Source organism: Plodia interpunctella, chromosome 16 (genome assembly GCF_027563975.2).
Source record: "Plodia interpunctella isolate USDA-ARS_2022_Savannah chromosome 16, ilPloInte3.2, whole genome shotgun sequence".
In the NCBI taxonomy this organism is placed as follows: Eukaryota; Metazoa; Arthropoda; class Insecta; order Lepidoptera; family Pyralidae; genus Plodia; species Plodia interpunctella.
This window is the reverse complement of record NC_071309.1, coordinates 9,485,429-9,503,895: the sequence shown is the minus strand read 5'-3', so window position 1 is coordinate 9,503,895 and position 18,467 is coordinate 9,485,429. Positions and strand designations below refer to the sequence as shown.

At 40.6% G+C, this 18,467-nt stretch overlaps 1 protein-coding gene across 2 annotated transcripts; it reads right to left on the bottom strand.

The window, feature by feature from the left end:
- Positions 1-172: 172 nt before the first annotated feature.
- On the bottom strand, positions 173-18,443 carry Tnpo-SR (Transportin-Serine/Arginine rich). Of its 2 annotated transcripts, none has more exons than XM_053757122.1 (12): positions 18,134-18,443; positions 17,152-18,042; positions 16,675-16,854; positions 15,758-15,921; positions 14,616-14,829; positions 13,555-13,710; positions 12,382-12,629; positions 11,297-11,422; positions 10,151-10,345; positions 8,459-8,628; positions 7,443-7,739; positions 173-2,439 (listed from the first exon to the last, which is right to left on the bottom strand). In XM_053757122.1, the coding sequence occupies exons 1-11, from the start codon at positions 18,245-18,247 to the stop codon at positions 7,468-7,470; spliced, it is 2,730 nt and encodes a 909-aa protein (XP_053613097.1). In that variant the 5' UTR covers positions 18,248-18,443; the 3' UTR covers positions 173-2,439; positions 7,443-7,467. The 2 variants fall into 2 exon arrangements, with proteins under 2 accessions (XP_053613097.1, XP_053613096.1); XM_053757121.2 differs by having other exon boundaries at positions 7,490-7,739.
- Positions 18,444-18,467: the final 24 nt, after the last annotated feature.

Sequence of the window (18,467 nt, the reverse complement as noted above, 5' to 3'; positions counted from 1 at the left end):
GTTAGTATTTTTATATACTACTTGGTAATGTTTTAAAATATGTATAAAAAACTAAAATCCTTGCCATGAGAGATAATATAAATGCTAAAACACAGATAAAAATCGTCAGCACCACGGTAGACGTAACATTTGCATAGTCAGTTTATAATGATCGGGTGAAATGAAAGACAAGTTTAAAAGTAAACATACTTAATAAATATTTACAATTCAATGCGTACGCTATCACATTCAAATGAAAGAGAGTATAATATAACAAAATATATTTTTATCAATACAAAGGGTCCATACTTACCTAACTGAGGGTAGTCTTAAAATAACCTCCGAGCGGGAAAGCAAATGGAAGTTGAGTAAATAGTGTACATTTTAAAATATTTATTAATTTCAGACTAGTATTTTCGCGACAAAATTATGTTAATAACATAATGACATTGGTATATGAGACAAATGTAGGGACATTGTGTCTTGTAAATACCCTCTTATTCATAAAAAAAGGTTAAACAGAAATCCTCATCGCGATTTATTTAATTTATCATGTCAATGAATATATATTGACGTTGATAGAACGGAGCAAAACATTGTTTATTTAACTAGAACTCATTTTGTGAATAAGCGGAATAAACGGTGCTGTCAAAATAAAACGGACTTGTCAGTCTTCAGATATTTTTGAAATAATAAATAATTTTAGTTTAAATTTGATTGTTTATTTCGTATGTCAATTATTAATAAATTATTTCGTAACATTTCTGTTTTATATTTTGATGATGTAGCAAATTGATTTATTCTTATAAAGACTATCTTGAAGCAACTAAACTTTAGAACAACTTCCACTTGCCAGCCTGTACGACAAAATTAGCTAAATCATATTCGAAAGTCAAGATACATTAAGTATTGCTTGAAAGTTACTATAGCTACTTCGGTACCGAAATGCATTCATTTCATAATTTGATCCGTTTCTGAAGGTCTACCACGGAACAAACGTAGCACGTTACTAACGTCCACATGCTGTATTGCTGTCTCTTTTCCGCGTATCGTGTAAAAAAAAAAAGAACGTGTGGACGCAATGACGTGCTACGTGGTAGCCACGATGTTTACTGCTTGCCCGTGTTATCTAATATAGCCATTATTTTTCAATAATCAGATGTTATATCCTTTATTTTACTAGAATAAAACTCAACCCTTTTATAAGGCAATTGTGTACTGTCGATTATTGCCACTTGGAACCTTATTGTGTTGGACATACGAATTAATATTGTATAATATATAACACCTTATAAAGAGACACAAATAATAATATATATAATCTCTTGATAGAACAGGCTACATAAAATATGTATTTCTTGTGTTATTTTTAGATCTCTGCTACAATATACCTAAACATTTTTTTCTGACTACAAAGTAGCATTTATTTATATTTTTTTTATAATCTAAGATTCATATAATTTAATCTATTTATTTGATGGGATACCCCGTCTTATTATAATTTAACAAAACACAATTTTTTCACTATTTTACGAAAAATATAAAATCATAACATTAATGTCTATTTAGATCGGGACAATAAATGAAGAAAACGTAAAAGATATGCCAGTTGAATCTAATCCCGTGCATTGTAAAAGTCAATCAAGGGAAAGGACTATAAAATGGAGATTCTCAAAGGGGGCCATCCGTCACTATTTCAGAATTTCAATTCCACCAACGACCCTATTATAGAGCATGGCCTTCGTGTTTCTGGGCAGTTCACTGTCTACTCCGTAAGGGGTAAAGACGTGATACTTTTACTTTTATCCATGAAGCTACAGGTAATAAATAATACTAAAGCCCGCATTGCTAAAAACTTTTTGTTGCAAGGTATATTGCTATCTCTTTCGTCCGTGGCCCGACCTCTTATGTATTGCGAGGTAAACCTTTCAACGTGTAAGTAAGAGAAGGCATCGAATGAATGAGATAGAAATATATGTACAGTAGGGGGCAAATAAAACTGACCCCCTGTGCTAGCAAGTCAGTAAAGTCAGGTTTATCTGTAGGTACCTTGCATGCAAAAATTGTTAGTTTGGGGTCCAATACTTTATTTGTCTGTATTCATAACTGCGTTTAGCTTATTACCATTGAGGTCTTCAGTACTTTCTGAGATCTAGATATGTTTAGCGGAGCCAGTTTGACAAAACTGTGGATTTGTTGATGTACAAATTACAGGATTTCTGGTACACAATGACTTTCGACACGTTTCTAAAACTAAAAGTTTTCTTTTTAAAATCTATAAAGTGGCTCCTCGATACTTACGTACATTATGTCCTGTCCACACCAAAAAAGCACGGGCAAGCAGCAGAAATATATAGTTATTTAGATATCTTGTTCTGGGACCCTGTCGCCGTCAGCCTCTATCGGTAGAGTCGAGCGAAGTCGCGAAGAAGACGAGTCATTTCTTTGCATTTTTCTGTCCTATAAAAGGAAAGATTGATGGTTAACAATAACTTGTGAAGTGTTTTGCATAGTGCTCAGTGTGATGTATGTAGGTTAGTTTATAATAAATGGTGGGGGGTAGTCTAAGTAGCTTGGTTGTGAGATGTCATTTTATAAACCAGTCCGGAATAAATGCTTGTTACGTACGCCCGTGTTTCAGTTAGCTCCGCGACACCGTTATCCCTCAGGACTATCGACCGCTATATCACATTGGCGAACGAGGATTAGTACCAATATTTACGCGTGCAGGTTAGACATCGCAATTATGTCGATTGGTAAAGTGCGGGAGTTCGACGTGAAGAACGGGGCGTGGTCGTCCTACGTGGACAGGCTCGAGATGTACTTTACAGTGAACAGTGTGAAAAATGAACTCAAAGTGCCTACTTTAATTGCGGTAATGGGTGACGAAGCTTACGAACTATTATCGAATCTAGCCAGCCCTAAGAAACCAGCGGAACTAAGCTACGAGTGTGCGGTCAGATTATTACGTAATCACCTCCAACCGACCCCGTCGGCACTGGCAGAGCGGTTCAGATTTCGGCAGAGAAGGCAAGCGGCGGACGAGAATGTGGCAAGCTACGTGGCGGAATTAAAAAAGTTGACACGCTATTGTAAGCTGGGGGACGGATTAAACGAAAACCTTCGGGATCAATTCGTGTGCGGCTTGAGGAGTGATCTCATCCGGCAGAGGTTATTTGCAGAGGATGACACGCTCACGTTTACTAACGCGGTGAAGTTAGCCAGCTCATTAGAAGCCGCGGAACGCGACGCAGCTGCGGTTGACGCGACAGGAGCCGCAAGCCGGGAGCTATCGGCGGATGTGCATGCTCTGGCGGTCAGCAGCGGCAAGCAGCGGCGGGAGCCACGGGCGGCGGGCCGAGCCGGGCGCGGTACACATGGAGGAGCGGGAGCGCAGCGGGCGGAGGTCGCCGGAGCGAACCTTAGCGGCAACAAGATTGCGAGGAGTGGCAGTCGGGATACACACAGTGGACAATGTTATAGCTGTGGGGGAGTGGGCCATTATCGGGAAGAGTGTCGATTTAACCAATACACCTGTAGCAAGTGCAAGCGGGTGGGGCACCTCAGGCGTGTGTGCCCGGACCAGAGGCAGGGGCGAAGAGCAGCTGTACACTATGCCGCAGGAGAGGAGGAGCCAGAGGACGAGAATCTGGACAGTTGCGGGGAGGATTTTCACCACTTATGCCTGAACGATTATAAGGCGGTGAGTGTGCCCGTTGTCATAGAAGGTCATACAATTTATATGGAAGTGGATACTGGTACGGCTGTATCCTGTATAAGCCGAGGAACTTATAATAAATATTTAAAACATTTAAAGATTGAGGCTAGCAACGTCATTTTAAACTTTTACGATGGTTCTAAGCTTAAGCCACTAGGTGTCATTAGACCAACTGTGAATTATAAGGGTGTTCATAATAATTTAGAATTATTTATTATCGATGGAGGGACGACCTCACTGTTAGGACGGCAGTGGTTATCAGAATTAAAAATAAAGTTACCAATGTTTACAAATTGTAATAATATGATAGGTGCAGATAAGAGCCATATACAAATGGATCATGAGTTGAAAAAATTGTTCAACAGATATAAGGAATTATTCAGCGGAGGTTTGGGCACATACACGGGGGGCAAGGCGACTCTGAGGGTTCGGGAGAGCGCGGTACCGGTGTTCCACCGCGCGCGGCCGCTGCCGTACGCGCTGCGCGACCGCGTCGACGCGCAGCTCGATCAGATGCTGCGCGACGGCGTCATCGAGCCCGTCGACTGCTCCGAGTGGGCCTCACCTCTCGTACCGGTAAGCAAGGCTGATGGTTCCTTGAGAATTTGTGCTGACTACAAAGCTACAGTCAACCCGGCGCTTGTGGTAGACCGCTATCCGTTGCCAAAAGTAGACGATTTGCTGGTAAGGTTAAGTGGGTCACAGTTTTTCTCAAAAATTGATTTATCTCAGGCCTATAATCAGGTTTTGTTAGACGAAACGAAAAATCTCACCGTTGTGAATACCCATAGAGGTCTGTATAGGTATAATAGGCTGGTGTATGGCTTAGCATCCAGCGCCGGGATTTTTCAACGAATAATGTGTAATTTATTAAATAATATCCCTAACGTCGAAGTATTTTTAGATGACGTCATAATAGGGGGCCAAACTAAAAGGGATCACTTGCAAGCTGTTGAAGCTGTATTTAGTAGGTTGCATAAATATGGACTAAAGTTGAAAAGTAATAAATGCGTATTTTTAGTTAACGAAGTACGTTATTTAGGTTATATTTTAAATAGGGATGGTATAAGAACGGATCCAGAAAAAATTCAAGCCATTACCAAAATACCTCGACCAAGCTGTGTAACAGAGCTGCGTTCGTTTTTAGGTTTAGTAAATTTTTACGCAAAGTTCGTTAAGAACATGAGCACAAAGTTAGTTCCCTTATACGAATTACTTAAAAAAGGTTGTACATGGAATTGGTCACAGCAGTGTGAACAAGCGTTCACAGAGGTTAAACGACTTTTGGTTAGCGCGGAAGTTTTGATGCACTATGATCCTAGTCTGCCGCTCATAGTGACCTGCGACGCGAGCGCGCGGGGCGTGGGGGGCGTGCTCTCGCAGCCGAGTAGGTGCGGCGGCCGCGAGCGCCCGGTTGCCTATGTATCGCGCACGCTCAACGATGCCGAGAGAAATTATTCTCAGATACATAGGGAAGCACTTGCTATTATATTTTCTGTTAATAAATTCCACCAATATTTGTACGGTCGTCGTTTTACCCTACGCACCGACCATAAGCCTTTGGTATCGATACTCGGACCACATACAGGGATACCTACCATGGTAGCTAGTCGGATGCAACGCTGGGCAATAATATTATCGGCTTATTCGTACGATATCGAGTACGTGCGCACCGACGAGAACGGAGCGGACGGGCTGTCGCGGCTACCTGTGGCCGCCGGCGGTAAACAGATGAGTCATGCGTCTAGTAATGCACCGGCGCCCGAGCAAACGTATTTACATTTTATTCAACAGGAACTATTGTTAGACTATAATGTTATTAAAAGTAAAACGTCGCGTAATCCGCTTCTCGCTAAAGTTTTGAGTTATTTACGAGACGGATGGCCGTCGGATTGTGAGATTATGAGTATGAAGCCGTATTTTAATCGTAAAGACGGGTTATACGAAGAGTTAGGGTGCGTTATGTGGGGTCATAGGCTGGTAGTACCGGACGAGTGTAGGGAGAGGGTACTACGCATGATTCACGAACCCCATATGGGAATAGTAAAATCGAAAGCTTTAGCTCGCAGTTATGTGTGGTGGCCGGGGGTGGACGAGGACGTGGAGCGGTTGTGTCGGGAGTGCGCGGTGTGTGCCTCGCAGGCGGACGCGCCGCCGCGCCAGACCCCGCGAATGTGGCCCTGGCCAAACCGGCCCTGGTCTAGAGTTCACTTAGATTTCCTAGGACCAATTTTTGGCAAAACTTACCTGGTTTTAGTCGACGCCATGTCTAAATGGATAGAAGTTTGTCAGGTTTCTAGCACAGCGGCAACTGGGACTATAGGAAAGATTAGCGAATTATTCAGTAGATGGGGTTTACCTAAACAGATAGTTACAGACAACGGACCGCCGTTTTTTAGCGCGGAATTCGCTAATTTTGTGAGTAGCCAGGGTATTGAGCACATATTTTCGCCACCGTACCATCCGGCTTCAAACGGTTTAGCGGAAAATGCTGTAAAATCGTTAAAAAGAGTTATTAAAAAAGCTAGTGCGGAGAAACAAGACATAGATAAAGCCTTGTGTACGTTTTTGTTGCATTATAGGAATACTGAGCACTCGACAACTGGGGAAAGCCCGGCTATGTTGTTACTAGGCAGACGGTTACGTACAAAATTAGATGCACTGAAACCGAATAGGGAGGGTAAAGTCAGGGAAGCGCAGCAACGTCAAAAGGTAGCGGCAAAAGGAAGTAATAGGGAGCTTAGGCCAAATGAAACCGTATGGTATAGGCAGTACTTAAAGTCACAGAAGTGGGCATCGGGCCAGGTGGCCGAGTGCGTCGGGCCTAGTAACTATAAGATCAGGGATAAGCATGGGGAGGTCTTACATAGGCATATCGATCAACTGAGACGGAGGACGGGTGGACGTTCATCGCTCGCTTGCCCTGATACAGAATTTAATACCAGCCAAAACGAGTCTAGCACAAATTCTGAACCACAGATAGCCTTGCCGGATGCGGGGGATGCGGCCCAATCGGAGGAGATAAACGACGAAGCCGGGAAGGCTGAGACGCCCCTTAAAGGGTCGGTAGTCAGTGGGTTGAACAGGAGGGATGCTCCTGCGTCTCCCGAGTTCCAGGACGCCTTGCCAACTGTGACTACACCACCTCCTAGTCGTCCTGTACGACAGTGTAGGTTAAGGAAAATGTAATTAAGTTTAAGGGAAATTTTATGTTACTTTTATATTTTAGATTTAAGTTAGTTTAAATGTAGCAAAGGGGTTTTGTACGTAAGGGTTGATTGATGTGGGGGAATGTGATGTATGTAGGTTAGTTTATAATAAATGGTGGGGGGTAGTCTAAGTAGCTTGGTTGTGAGATGTCATTTTATAAACCAGTCCGGAATAAATGCTTGTTACGTACGCCCGTGTTTCAGTTAGCTCCGCGACACCGTTATCCCTCAGGACTATCGACCGCTATATCACACTCAGAAACCGTAGTGCTATGTTACGATCGGCGGAAACATGTGATTTGTCTAGAATTAAGATTGTATGATTGTCCTTGGAAATAAATAAATATTCATTCTTTATATAGGATACTAGTGGGTACGCCCCGGTTTCGCTCGGGTAAAATCAAAATAAAATCAAAAATAGCATAAAATCTTATCAAAATGGACCTAGTAGTTTTTGTGTTTATTAATTGCCAACAAAAATACAAATTTGTCCTTTTTATATTATGGCTTAATTAATAGAAGGAAAACCTGCACACCTGGCACTAGATGGCGGTAAATACTTTAGTAAAGAGTGTCGGATGACCTGATGGCGTAGTGATGGAAGTGAGAGCACTGCGCGTCGCGCGGCTGCGCGTGTCCGGCGCCGGCGCGCGGCAGCGCCAGCACGGCCGGCCGCAGCCAGTCGCGTCCGTGCGCGCGCTGCCACGCCGCCAGCTCCACCAGCACCTCCGCCACCTCCGACACCATGTACGCGTGCAGGTGCAGCACGCTCGCCTCCACCAGGCTGCACGTCATCTCCTCGCCGTACGTCGCTATCGCTTCGTTCGCTAGCGCTGTTGCAATGTTTTCGTGTTCAACAACGAGGTTCTTATTGTCAAACAGATTTATTCTATGTCCGTGAGTGCACTATATCGGGTCCCGCTTATCATAATAATATACAGTAGTATACCAAATTTCGACTCAATCGGTTCAAGATATCTGCTTCAAAGCTATCTTTTTCATTTATGTTTATGTATTCCTCACCATATCCCGATATATGGGGCCAACGCAATATATCAATAAGACTTAAAATTGTTAATTAACAACTTTGGAGAAAAGGCTCCGGTTTAGAAGGGGACGGTAGACAAGCATTTTTTTAACGTCAATAATAAATGTTAAATTGAAAAGAATTTTAAATTTGAATGTATTATATTCTACTAGATTAATGACCGCAGCTTCGCCTGCGTTTTCCCACGGGAACAGTTATTTTTCCGCGATGAAATCTAATGCGCGATGATTCCGCCATGAATGACTACATTATATGCAAAATTCCAAGAAGATTGGATGAGCAAATAACGCGCGATAACTTACTTTCGCATTTATAATACTAACTTTTATCCGCGGCTTCGCCCGCGTGAATTTTTTCCGGGATGAAAAGTGCCTACCGTATGTACTATTCCACACTTCCAACTACATACTTAAATATGCAAAATTTCAAGAAGACTATGGTTGAGTAGATAGAGCGTGAAGAGGTAACAAACATACTTCCGCATTTATAATATCAGTTAGTTACCTCTGACGGTTTCGTTCGGATGGTGAGTGGCGCGCACGAGGTCGAGCAGGAACTTCATAACGGAAGAGTTGGCGTCGCGGTGATCCAGCTTGGCGGCGAGCGCTGCACAACGCAGCACGCCGTCCAGCACGCCCGGCGCCAGCAGCTCCAGCGGCGTGCGCTGCAGGAACCTGACCGGGGAATATACACATCATTAACCCTTCGAGGCGTTTCCGCAGCACTGGTGCCACGGTGGAACTCGTACTCGTAAATAACGCGATATTTCAAGTTTTCCATTTTGTAAACTGAGTGACGCAAACGGAAAAATCAGAAGAAAAAAAAACAACAAATGACGGTTAACGAAACACAAATACATGTGTAAATAGCTGTATAAATTTGAATTTGGAATTCCTAACCAAAGAGGAGAAATTTGTGATTAAAGTGGCCAGTACAACAAAACGCCAATTTCATATGTAAGGACCTAATACATCACTACATATTATAAAACACCTGTCCTTACATATTATAAAACAAAGCATAGTCCTCTGCCGCGTCTATGTTCGCGGTAAACTCAAAACGACTGCACAGATTTTTATGCGGTTTTCCCAAGAGATAGTGTGTTTCCCGAGGAAGGTTTAGGTGTATAATTTATTATGTTTTTAACCGAGCGAAGCCGGAACGGGCCGCTGCCCGCTGTCTGTCTGTCCATATGTACGCTTAAATTAGCGAAACGGATTTTTAAGCAGGTTTTTAAAAAATAAAAATAGGCGATAGAGTAACAGCAACAGAGTAAGAATTTGAAAAAAATTGTGTCTGTCTTTCGTTTCACGCAAATCTTCGGAACTACTGGACGTATTTGAATTAAACTTTTTTTGTTATATAGCTATTAAGCCTGGGCAACATATAGGGTATAAATTATTTCGAAAAACTGAAACACCTGATGGAGAACAATGATGGTACAGCTAAACTATAGGAAATATTGAAATGACGCCTTAACAAAAGTTGTTCAGCCTGAAGAGCATTTTCTATTGAGATATAAAAAACGAAGATCTGGAACACCTGATGTAGTACTATGATGGTACAGCTAAACTATAGGGAATATAGAAATGAGGACTTAACAAAAATTGTTCAGTATGATGAGCATTTTCTGTTGAGGTATAAAAATCGGAGATCTGGAACACCTGAAGAAGTCATAATAGTTCAGCTAAACTATAGAAAGTATACTTTTTCAGTCTGATTAGCATCTTCTGTACGTATAGGTATCGTTACATTTGTCTGTAGAATTACATTTCTCTAATAGTTTTGACTCCTTACCAAAAATTGTTCGGCCACGCGAACGAAGTCGCAGGCATCAGCTAGTCTTCTAATATTTCATGATAAACGTAATATGGAGTTCCTTCTATCAGCAATCTATAAGTTCGCGAGGTTTACTGCTAACAGAGCCGATAGCCGATATATATATATATACACTATCGGCTCATCCCGACTTCGCTCGGATAAATCATATATAATATATATATATATATTTTTTTTTGTTTTTCAAGCGCACGAACTTGAGGCAATGGCCTCCAAATTGCAAATTGCTTACAATTCAAACAAGACCGGAATGTATGACGCCAATTTCAAACTACCATATTGGCGCAACCAGACTAACATGGTCTGGTCTCATTGCGAATTTGTAATTTTTGAATTTATTCTCCGTGAACAACTCACCGTATACAAAGTCTGAAGAGGTCGTCGACAGTGTCCGGGTTGTCCTTCAGGCCGTTCTCCTGCTGCAGCAGCTGGAAGGCGCGCGGCATCAGCGCCTGCAGCAGCGCCACCAGCTGCGCGCGGCACTCAGGGATGGACGCCAGCTCGTCCACTAGTATACTGGCCACGTACAGAATGCACGAGTGGGGGTGTTGGCTGTGAGAATCATTGAACATTGAACGCCTGGTGATGAAATTATTGTATAGAGTATATATATAAAATTGTATGAAAGGATTTTTTTCTGCTGGCCTGTTGATGTGTCCCACTGCTGAACAAAGGTCTCCCATTCCGTTTTCCCACAATTCTATGATGACAGAGTATGTATGATGGAAATGAAATGTTATTAACTATAAAATAAATTTCCTATATTGCTTATACAATTGGTCCCACACTAGGTCTTAACTCAGGTCCTATGGTAACCAATGTTATAGACCATAATTATAACGGTAACAGTAGCGGACTATAGGCTTGCAGTAGAAGTAACATGCTATACAATATTTGAAATCAAAGATATTACTTATTTAAAAAGAAAGGGAAACAAGGTTGTAGAGGTGAATGGAGTTAGGCAGGATATAGACAATGAAGTAATATATTTAACATCAGACAGAAAGAAGTGGTGATTGAATGGCTGTACCGACCGCCATACCATAAAGTGGGATAAGGGTGGGCGGATGAATGAACGAGGATGTATGTTGATGCCCGAGACGGAGTCGAGGGTGATTACCATCCAAAATTGAATAAATAATTTATTACTTTCAATTATGGATATAAAATTGTTGATTTAGATATATTAAACTCACTCCAAAATTGTTGAAACGTAAAATTTTGCAATAGCGAGACAAGTAGATTAAAGTCAGTAGTGTTGTTTTTACCATCTTAAATGTTTATGTTGTCGAGGTGCCACATCCTACTATCACTATAAATACGAAAGTTTATGAGGATGTATGTGTGTACATTTGTTACTCTTTCACGCAAAATCGACTGGACCGGTTATGTTTATTACACGGTTAGAATATAACCTGGAATAACATTCTTCGGTGCATATATAGCTGTAAATAAATAAAGTAATAATGAAAGGTATAATAAGGTGCATGGCTGGTGAGGTACCTGTAGACGTGGTGCAGCACGAGCGCGAGGTCGGGCAGCAGCGGCGCGGCCGCGACGCCGACGCAGCGCAGCAGGAACCGCACGGCGCGGCACAGCCGCTCCATCACGCGCGACTCCGATATGTATCTGCGCGTACACCATCGTCACTCGCTCATTATCTACGTCCGCCCGGATTTTAGACTATTTTCAACACCGTCCTTCAAAATAAACGACCGTTCTAAAATCTTTGAAGTGAAATATTAAGAAAATTTTACACTACCCCCGATACATCAAAAGATATAAAACTCTTGCGTTACTGAGTGACTGACTGACAGACAACGCACAGCCGAAACTACCGGGCGTAGAAGGCTGAAATTAGTTGTGTAGGTTCCTAGGACGGTGGGAGGGAGCACTAAGAAGGGATTTCCTGAAATTGCCGCGGGAAATGGATTTTTACTCACATACGAAGTTGTGGGTAAAAGTTAACTTTTGATAAAATTCATAAATTGTCTTTGTTGAAATTTGAAGGTTTGTAATAACGGTGATAGAAATGCTCAAAAATTCATCCGTCTATGTCTCTTTCATCCCTCACACCTATGCTAGTAGTTTGTAGCTTTTGTAAATATAATTTCATTTATGAATATGACGTGAAAAAGTGCCTGAAGTATGGATCGGAACAGAGGCTTTTATAGACGAATTTTTAACTTGGTCTTATTAACATGGCAATAAGGTCTAATCGATTCGTGGCCGAGATTGCAACATTAAAATCTTTAGAATAGTGGAAATACATAGTTTTTTATAACAATTATACTTCATTATATCATCTGATATTTAAGAAATGGATCTATTAGTAATTTTTTTGTTTACAAAATTATAAAATATGGTCTGATTGCAAAGTGTTATTTTTTATACGAAATAATTAATCCACACTAATATCATAAAAGATTTGTTTGTAATGAATAAATTCAAAAAATACTAGACCGATTTTGATGAAATTTGGCACAGAGATAGACGAAACATTCAGGAGTGACACAGACTACTTTTTTCATTATAATTTCTAACAAGTAAAAAGCCAAAAAATTCGTAAAATATATGAAGGAACAAACTTGTTCATGGCCTGGTGCAGCTTGGGCCAGGCGTCGAGGGCGGCGGGCAGACAGGGATGGGCGGTCGCGGATGTCGTGGCGGCGGCTGCGGCCGTGGGCAGTGTGACGTCACGGAACAAGGCCGCCAGACGGTCCAGCCACACCACGGGGTCGCTGCGCGTGCCCTTCCTCAGCGGCTGCTCCGACTGCAGCAGCTCCTCCAGCCCGCGCAGCTGCAGCGCGGTCGCTTCGCGCATCGCTTCTTGTAGCTACCACATTATGTTGTGCTAAACCCACTGATACTTGTTTCTTGGATGTTTAATGGTGAATTTCACCCGCGGGCTGTCATTAGTGTTTATTATTGTACCATACACAGTAATCAATTTAATTATCCTATTTTAAAAACAAAATTCTTTATTTAAAAAAAAAAATGTTCGACACTAATGAAACGCTACACGTCGCATTCAAACAGTCGTGAAATTCACCTTATCTATAAGTATTTGTTATAAAATATAGTATCGTTGAGTTAGTATCCCATAACACAAGTCTCAAACTTACTTTGGGGCTAGCTCAATCTGTGTGATTTGTCCTAATATATTTATTTATTTATTTATACACTAAGAAACATTTGACGCGCAACATATCATTCTTTCCTTTTTCATTGCAATTTGCATGAGTGAGATCGACTATGTGCTATTTCATTCGAGTCAGTGGTAATGCGTGAGACAGAATGATATGTTGCGTATTCGTAGCAAACTCTGTCATCTTACCGTGTTCCTAGTCGCATTCGGGGTGAAGACGCCACAAATCCAAGCGTCATCGTAAACAATCAATCTTAAATTTTTGACGAATCTTTTTAATTTTACAATATCACCGTCTGTCTGAAATCAATCCTTTTTGGTGTGTCATGCGGCAGCTGTTCTGTATACACTGTATAAGACCTATATTTCTTAATTGACGTCCTTGGAGTAAAGGCTGCGGTGAAGTTTGTTGCGCCGCTTCTTCTTCACTTGCGCTTTGGAAGCCGGCAGTAGACTTAGTTTAAGTAATTTTTTTGACGTCAATAAGTGATGTATGTATGTGATGAGAGAGGGGAGGCTTTTGCCCAGCAGTGGGACATGTTTTAGCTAAAAAAAAAGTGATGTATATCATCCTAAATTGAATAAAGAATTTTGAATTTGAACTTGAACTGACCTGGTGGTGCGGCAGGGTGCTGATGGTGGCGGCGGTGGCGCGGGCGAGGGCGGTGGCGTGCGGCAGCGGCAGCGACAGCCGGTCGCACATCTGATGCGCCTCCAGCAGCAGCGGCGCGTGCGCAGACGCCTGCCGCCGACACGCTGAACAGATATTCTAGAACAAATTGGCATTTCAATTAGCCTTGATTAATTTTTGCCCCGATACCTAACATTTTGGTATAAATGGAAATGTAAAAAGCACGCGTGTCAACATTAAGCGTTATAACGTTTAATTCCACTTCACAGGGCCTCAGTCGTGCCAATCGTAGTCAATCGATCGTCATGCGCAGACATTTATCCAATAAAACTTATGGATACCTGTAGTGCACTATTTACGCTTGTCTGAATGTTTATATATTTCTTCTATATCTTTTTAATATTATAAAAATTATAATAATTTATTTTTTGTCTATTCATTTAATACTGTTAATTTTACTGCACCCTCTTAGTTTACTGGATTCTCTTTCCATGCAAAGGTTGGCTGGATGAAATTGCATTAGCGATAAGGCCGCCTTTGCACTCATTGTGTTTGAATATCTCGTTGTAAATTATAATTCCTTTGTGAATGGTGCAATAAAGAGTTTATCTATCTATATATCACTATATTAACTTTTTGCCGTATCGTTTGATGTGTGTGTGTGTGTCGTCGCCCGTATAACTCCTGTACCCATTTGGATCTCCGAGTGTTTCGACCGCTGCGGTCGCGCCGTACTTATTATCCGTCAATTTTCTTGAGGAAGCAATCATTTCCAAAATCAATCATTCATTAGAATTGACATTGACCACAGTACAGATTAATGATTTTAATGTAAATTAGATAGACTGATTCTTGTCTTTGTTAAAATTTGACTTCTCACCATCGAGACGAGTCGAAGTGAGAGGCAGCGAACCAATCACAATGCGCCATTGTGACGCAACGACAACCACACTGCAATGTGATTGGTTCACTGCGTCTCAGTACGAATCGATGGTGAAACGTGAAATGCAAACCAGCACTTCGCCCTCAGTAGTAGTAGTCACCTGCAAGGCCGTGGCCGCAGCGTAGGCCAGCTCCGGCCGCTGCAGCGCCCGCACCAGGAACTGCAAGGACGGCAACAGCCCCGAAGGGTGCTGCTCTATCCACTCGCACAGCTGGCCCAGGAGGAGGATGCAAGTCTTCCGAACGGCGATGTGCGTGTTGTCAGGCATTGACAGGATTGCCTCCACCACTTTCGGCACGTATTCGTATTCTTCACTAAAAAATATGTCATTTTGAGTAACGCTGCGAAATCGAAAAGGGTATGCCTTTTTTTTCTATTTGCGTTTTTTTTTTTTTTTAATTTTGCTACCCTCGACACCGTTAAACCGAAGATGTGTTTTGAATTGTGTTTAAGATTGATAGAAATATTGTGTTTATTCAAATTCAAAATTCTTTATTCAATTTAGGATGATATACATCACTTATTGACGTCAAAAAAATTACTTAAACTAAGTCTACTGCCGACTTCCAAAGCGCAGGTGAAGAAGAAGCGGCGCAACAAACTTCACCGCGGCCTTTTCTCCAAGGACATCAATTAACAAATATAGGTCTTATATATATATTAAAAATTAGGAGGACGAATTTACATCATTATTAAAAATGTCAAAATTTGAATAAATAACTAAAATAAAATATGTATTTCCAATAAAATTATTGAAAATTGTCACACAAAATATATATATATAAATAAAAAGCTAAATGTACAAAATGTACGTAATAATGTCATAAATCAATTACATATCTTATGAGGATACTGCACCATTATTTTTTTATCTATATTATTGAAGTAAGACATATAAAAATATGTCACTAGATGTTGCCCAGGTCTTCGCTCCCATGGGAATTTTGAGATAAAATATAGCCTATAGCAATCTTGGAAAGTGTACCTTTCTAATGGTGAAATAATTTTTTAAATCGGTTTGGTAGTTCCGGAGATTATCCGCCTCAAACATACAAACTCACAAAACACGTTTACCTCTTCATAATAATAGTATAGATTGGCAGAGGATACATGTAACTGGAGGCTGCTCCACCGACAAGAATAACATTCTTAAATGAATAATAATGATATCAATCCTCAATGCCATTCATATACCAGCAAGTATATCAATAAATGGTAAAATATTTAATTTGAGCCACTTACGGCACTATGTTTTTGGCCACAGACTGCATAACAAACAGAGCTGCCTCAGTCTGCTCCCAGGATATGTTCGCTTGAAGGGCGGTGAACATCTGTCTGAACACGGAGCTCGAGCCAACTATGAACACCACATCTTTGATCAAGCCCATCACTTTCATGCGGAATTCCTGCAACAATGGAAAGGTCAGCGAATCATAATAGAGTAAAAACTTAACAACCGACATTAATGACAACTGTAACATTTTCACATTGTTTATAGTTAATGTAAAAATATTCCATGTATAATTATCCTGTGTCTTAATGTATAGTGTACATAAACTTAAATATTAATATTGTTTTTAAAATTAATAATTCATCATCAACCATCATAATCTGGAGCTGGGGTTAGTGCTTAACAATATAGTTCTTGTTGAATATTTTTTATCTATATTCTATATATATATAAATTTCTTCCCTTACTGAGTGACTGACTGACTGACAGACAATGTAGAGCCGAAACTACTGAGTGCAGGAAGTTGAAATTTGGCATGTAGATCCCTTGGGGAGTGTAGGTGAGCACTATGAGAGGGTTTTTGGAAGTTTTACCCTGAAGGGGGTGAAAACTTTTATATGAAAGTTCTACACCATTGAAGTTAGTGACTTGAAAATTTGGATTATGGTTGTTTACAACAAATTAATGTGTTTCAGATTTTTCTGAAAATTAACCGTAACCTCATTCCCTTCGTAAAGGGGGGGGGTGAAAGATTATATGGAACTTAATACAAATTTCAAAATAAAAAGCAAAAAATTGGTAAACATACTCTTCATCACTTTTCTTAAAGAATGAGATTTTACTATGAAATTCACGCAGGCGAGGCCGCGGTCAAAAGCTAGTAGATTAATATAATTTAACATTATTTCTTATTTAAATTTATACATACAAAGAACTCATCATCCTCATCTGGCAAGTTTGGTAAGTCTGGTTCACACTGGCAGTGCCTTGCAAGTGCCTCAATCAGCCGTTCAATGTGAGGCTTGAAGGTGTCTGTCAACGGTTGGTAGTCATTCTGGTAGACATCCTCCGATAATCTATACCATAGGTTGAATGTTATTTCTGCCACCTGAAGAGAAAATATTTATATTATAAAGCCTATTTTAATAGTAACAATTTGTGGGATGGACAGGACAATTGATTATGTCATATTGACTGAAAATAAATATCAATATGCTTCAATTTTCAGTCAACAGTATCAAGTAAACTTAAGTAGCTACTAGTTGTGTTATAAAGTAAATAAATAAAATAAATTTTGCTTGTGTAAATTTACATAGTGGGAAATCTTGTTGTAGAGCCACAATCAGCAGATACTATTTTAATATCATAACTGTTCATATTTAAAGAACAAAAATAAGCGACATACCTCATAATCATGATGTCCTACACAGACTAGAGCCAGTTCCAGTGATCTAATAGAAAAATGTATATTCCCAGTCATAGCTGTCGAAATTATCTTCTCCAGAAATGTTTCTGCGAGTTCCGTAAACACTCTCGCATAGTTTGCAGCTTTCTCTTCTTCCTCATGAGCCACAGACATGTGATAGCTCTCCTCAAGGCCCGAGACACTCTCAAATAATAACCTCTCAACATCTTCATTATTGTTATTATCCTCTAAACAGTGCAACAATGCACATATACAGTCCGAAGCTGCATCATGTAAGGTATTAATGGAATTGTGATCTCGCAAAACCTGCATACAGAACCCAATTACTGCATTATTTGGTACCTCTTGTATGTTCACCGCTCTCACTTGAATCCAGGACGTCATACACTTTATTATCTTCAATGCTACATGTGTGTTCTGAGAACTAACAATACTGTCCTTCAAGAATGTAATAACTGCTTGAGAATGTGATCTCAATTCAGATTTGATAGTTTCCCGTCTGTTCTCACCCAGTTTCAGGCTTGATGAGTCTATTTCTTGAGGTAACACTGTTAAGATTTCTAATAATGCAAAGTCATTTTTGTTACAAAAGCATTTGATTAAGTCACTTATGCAGTTCTGCCATGAAGGCATTTGCAGCGCTAGGTCTGCGAGGGCCAGGCACAACTGTGTGAGGATCGGCGAGCTCGTGTCTGGCGACGTGCGCTCCAAGTGAGCCACCAGGGAGTCTCTCAGTGATACTACAGCTTCTGATGGCAATTCTGACAGATTGTGCTGCACTTTCGAACGCATAGTCTGCGCCGCAAAGTAACACGACTGGACATCTTTTTTCTGCTGCAATAATTGGTCAGCTATTTTCCAAGAATGTATCTGAAATGAAAGTATTTCACATAGATTATTCCCTCAAAATAGGTAACCTAAATTGTAATCAGTGCAGAAATCAACACGCTGCTTTACTTACGGATTTTTGTACATCTCCCAACCAACGGGAGGCTTTTTCTTTTTCATTAGCATTGGGGTTATCATACAAAGCACTTATAGCCTGGTAAATTGTGTCCATAGATGGGGTCTCCATATTTCTGGCACTAATAGCAAACCGGCTAATCTCAAAGCATCACTTTATTATCACAAATTTTACTCAATAACATAACTAAAACATGGAAAATGATCAAAAATGTTATCAAAAGCAACAACCAAATCACTGTTCGATATAGAAAATGCTCGAGTGAATTTTATTTGACCATAGATCATTTGGCAACTGACACATGTCGAGTAGAATTTGAGATTGAATGGTT

Coding starts and splice junctions, on each gene's coding strand:
- Tnpo-SR (XM_053757121.2), bottom strand. CDS start 18,247: ATGGAGACCCCATCTATGGACACAATTTACCAGGCTATAAGTGCTTTG. Junction 13,711..14,615: donor CTGCGGCCACGGCCTTGCAG/GTGACTACTACT, acceptor AATTTGTTCTAG/AATATCTGTTCAGCGTGTCG. Junction 8,629..10,150: donor CTCTTCAGACTTTGTATACG/GTGAGTTGTTCA, acceptor TTCCCCGGTCAG/GTTCCTGCAGCGCACGCCGC.